The sequence below is a fragment of the Priapulus caudatus genome, unplaced genomic scaffold, assembly GCF_000485595.1.
Source record: "Priapulus caudatus unplaced genomic scaffold, Priapulus_caudatus-5.0.1 Scaffold150, whole genome shotgun sequence".
In the NCBI taxonomy this organism is placed as follows: Eukaryota; Metazoa; Priapulida; class Priapulimorpha; order Priapulimorphida; family Priapulidae; genus Priapulus; species Priapulus caudatus.
In genome coordinates, this window is record NW_014577211.1 from 123,263 (window position 1) to 127,883 (window position 4,621).

At 46.7% G+C, this 4,621-nt stretch overlaps 1 protein-coding gene across 1 annotated transcript in view; it reads right to left on the bottom strand.

Annotated features, from left to right (window-relative positions):
* LOC106806247 (neuroglian-like) overlaps positions 1–4,621 on the bottom strand; it is a 16,080-nt gene that overhangs the window by 6,871 nt on the left and 4,588 nt on the right. The window contains exons 4-6 of the mRNA XM_014808121.1: positions 4,083–4,259; positions 3,119–3,312; positions 2,386–2,623 (exon numbers count right to left, since the gene is read on the bottom strand). Of these exons, the coding sequence (XP_014663607.1) occupies positions 2,386–2,623; positions 3,119–3,312; positions 4,083–4,259 (609 nt within the window). The remainder of the gene's footprint in view (positions 1–2,385; positions 2,624–3,118; positions 3,313–4,082; positions 4,260–4,621) is intronic.

A 4,621-nucleotide genomic window follows, 5' to 3' on the forward strand; every position in this document is an offset into this window, starting at 1 on the left:
AGGGTCTATTAGACATGCCAGATACAAAATGCCTGAAAAAAAAACAATGTGTCCAAGCGAACAATGCGACCAATCAGTGCAAATTTTGTACAGTGCAACTGATATGAGGAATATGAGGAATACCTTGCCACTGCAGAATGCGGAAATTAAGCCTAGAAATCGTAATGATTCCGCAGAATGAGGAATGGTTGGAGACCCTGCATTAGACATAATTACAAACCAAAAGTTCATCATCTCATCACCAAAAACTCCAAACATATCTGTGAAATTTTTTTTTAGGAATTTGAATAAAATTTTAGCCCTTTTTTAGGAATTGCATACATTTTTTAAGTTTTTTTAGGAATTTTAGGGCAAGCTCAAAATTTTAGGAATTTTTAGAAATTTTAGGGCCGCTGGAAAGCCTGTGAAAGTAACACCGCTTCGATGCAATTTCCTGCACTATGAGGCAGCACTATTAAACAATCTTCATCTCAATAACATCACTGTTGAGTTGATTATTTTTACCTTTGGGGACACCAAAGACTAAAATACTTACTACCAAATTTGTGCTACGTACATGTCCTCACTGGGGTTACCAGTGCAGACTTTCCTAGGCTAAAATACCTTTGCCCTAAAAATTCTAGGGGGGGGGCGACCGCTCCGTGCTACCGACCCCCCGTTGACAACTACAGCACTGGAATCATCTCCCCCTGAAATTTTGGTGAAATGAATATTTTACTGAGAACGTCAAAGCTGCAAAAAAATATGAGAAAAACAACCAGAATTGAACCAAAAAGTGCATATATGCTTAAAGATATATTTTCACCCCTTATACACTATAAAATATATTTTCACCCCTTATACAAAACCGGGAATATACTTCCAGTCGGGTCTCAGCACCCCCATCCCACCAAAAAAAGTGAGATTAAATTGAATTTTCCCATTCAATCCCCGTGAAAAATTCAATATCCAAACTCTCAATAGGTCTATTCTAATTTTGAATAAAGCAAGGATTTAACTTTCGTGAGCAGTGATAAGACGTGATTTGGGAATTTTGAAAAAAAATCGTATATGGGGAATGCGTCCAAAATTAACTGTCCGAGTTTCAGTAAAATAATGTCATTCTTGGAACGAGTTACAGCCATTTTACAGTAGATGTATGTCACGTTCCATTTCTGTAATAATACATTAGGAGAGTATGAATAGCGATGACGGATTTGTAGATAAATATCCAGTATTTATTCTGTCAAATATTGAATTTTTCCCCATTTTCTTCCTGAAAGTAGGGGGGATGAAAGCCACCCCACCTCAATAAGTGTGGGGGGATATACCCCCATACCCCCGCTATCTACGCCCCTGTCAGATAAACTCAAATTTGACTTTTGATATGCATACAAATATTCATAATTATAATCTTTGTTAGCAGTACTCTATAGGCGCTGCGGAACGATTTTTGAAGTGGGGGTGCTCAATTTAATACGCTCGACAGTGGCCAATGCAGGATTTCGAGGAGGGTGGTAAGAAACAGGCAGGGGTATGCAGGTCCTGTCCCAGAAAATTTTGAATCCCCCATTTTCCTCCTGAAAGTAGAGGGAGGATGATTGTACACGCCCCCCCCCCCGCTATCTACGCCCCTGATCGCAGCCCATGATAGTCCCAATCTAAGCAGAGCCTATGAAAGGCAAAGCCTATATAAGGCTAGCTCTAGAACTATAGCCCGCGTACAGTTGCCGCAGGCAGTTGCCGCAGGTACGCGGGCTATAGTACTAGAGCTAATATAAGGCAAAGCCAATGCCTATGACCACAGGCACTTGGGACCACAGGCACTTGGAACGTCTCAAAAAAAAAGAAGGTAAATAAACACGAAATGTACCAGTCTTAATGTTTCTCTACTGTATTTCGCCTATAATCACCTGTAAATGCCGGTCAAATGCTCATCTGCAACACACAAGTACACCGAACGCCCGCCCGCGCTGTGCTGCGTGCACAAACAACATGAATAAGAGAGCAGGTAGGAAAGCGTGATCGCAAAATTTGCTTGACGCTCGCTTCATTTCACACGATCACAGAACGAAAACACATCCAAAACGCGTGCGTGACACAGATGGCTGTGACAGAACACAATGCAACGTGACGGAACGCAACATAGCGCCGCGGCGCGCGACGCGGGCGTGACACAGATGGCTGTAACAGAACACAATGGAACGTGACGGAACGCAACATAGCGCCGCGGCGCGCGACGCGTGCGTGACACAGATGGCTGCGACAGAACACAATGCAACGTGACGGAACGCAACATAGCGCCGCGGCGCGCGACACAGATGGCTGCGACAGAACACAATGCAACGTGACGGAACGCGACATAGCGCCGCGGCGCGCGACGCGACGCGCGTGTGTGACACTTACTGTCCTCGCCAGAGAAGCCCACGTAGGTGCGCACTGCGACGGGGGCCTCGCCCTTCACATTGAACGACTTCACCTGGATGTCAAACGGCTCGTAGACGTTCGTGCCCCACACGATGTACGTGTTGTTCCGTGCTTCGTTGATGTTCACCGTCTCCCACACGGCGTTCGCGTCGTCGTGCCGCTTGAACTTCACCTGATAGCGGAAGCCCGGCCCGTTCTGCTCCAGCAGTGTCATCGGCTGCAAGCAATCACGACGCGAATCGATAGTAGTCAGCGAAATCATGATTAACTTAGTAGCGACGATTATCAATTGAGTATCGACATTAATTAACTCCTTCCCACCCCACTGCAAGGACTTCGAGAGATGTAGTTACTCTTGCATGCTGCAGCGCAAAATTCCCCCAAAACACGAGTGATCCGTTCTTGATCAAGAAACTAGGTTTCTAGTCAGGAAACTAGGTTTCATGGCGTGAAAGCCAGTTTCTAGCCCTATAACTGCAGTTATAAGAAGAATCTTTTAAAGTTTTTAGAGTAGAAATCCTAGTTTTTATAGCAAGAACCCATATTCCAGCAAGAAACCCACTTTAAACCGCGCGATTTGTATCCTAATTCGAGAAACGATCAAGAAACTAGGTTTTGTAAGCACGAAAACGGGTTTCTTACGAGGAAACTTGTTTTCTCAAATTACGATACACAAAATGCGCGCGATACGGGCGAGGCGGACAATACTCACCGTCCACGAGATGACCATGTTGTTTGGGCGCGTGCCGTTGCCGCGCACGTTCTCCGGGTGCTTGTCGGGCGTGTCCGGATCCGTGCGACACACTGTCGTCGCATCGCTCGGCACGCTGTTGCCGATCTTGTTGTGCGCGATCACGCGGAACGTGTAATTGGACCACGGCGAGATGTCGACGCGGTACTGCCGTGCTGCGAGGGTTGCATGCAACAACACAGGTTAGATACTGTCGCACTGCGAGGGTTGCATGCAACAACACAAGTTAGATACTGCCGTGCTGCGAGGGTTGCATGCAACAGCACAGGTTAGATACTGTCGCACTACGAGAGTTGCATGCAACAACACAGGTTAGATACTGCCGTGCTGCGAGGGTTGCATGCAACAACACAGGTTAGATACTGCCGTGCTGCGAGGGTTGCATGCAACAACACGCGTCAGAAATGTATGGTTGTATGGCGTCATGTACACGCTGTCATGGTTGTATGAAGCAAGTGATAGATAGTGTCGTGTTGCAATGGTTGTATATACTGGTTTGCTGTGAGGGTTGTATACAACAACACGTGTTAGATACTGGTTTGCTGTGAGGGTTGTATACAACAACACGTGTTAGATACTGGTTTGCTGTGAGGGTTGTATACAACAACACGTGTTAGATACTGGTTTGCTGTGAGGGTTGTATACAACAACACGTGTTAGATACTGGTTTGCTGTGAGGGTTGTATACAACAACACGTGTTAGATACTGGTTTGCTGTGAGGGTTGTATACAACAACACGTGTTAGATAACGCAGAACAATTACTGCACTGTGATTGGATAAACAACAACCAGAGCGCAAAATTCCCAACAGCAACACGACATTCGCAAATCGCGGCGGCCACGTCTACTCCGGTGCATCGTTGACCTGCCGCGCGACAACTCCGTTACATAAACGCAAAGCTAGCAACGTTGAATCGCACTCACTCGTCGGCGAGACCTTGTTCTCCAGGTCCACCCAGATGTCCGGTTCGAAGGTCGTGTTGAACTGAATGATGTAGTTAAGTATGGGCGCGCGGTTGTCACCCATCGGTGTCCACTGCACGTTCGCTGACCGCTTGTCACAACTCGTCAGAATCACGTTGCCTGGTCTGTTGGGCCGGCCTGAAAGCGAACATCGAAACCTCAACATTGTTGTCCCCGACTGCTCTGGCGGCTGCCACGGCAACGCGATAGCGCTGCAAAACGGGCGCATGATGCCCCTGCATGGTCATGTGACATCAAGACGAGTCGAAGACAATGTCAACACTGGGACTGCTGTTGCGGATTTTGATTTTACGTGTCACGCGGTGACACGCTGAGATTTACCGAGACGATGACATCACATGCAAATGCACTGATGCTTTGAACGCTTTTGCACAAATGCGTGTACAAAATACACTGCACGGTGATGTTACTGGTTACGGTTGACACTTACTCTGTACGGTCATCATGGTAGTGACATGTGACACTTACTCTGTACGGTC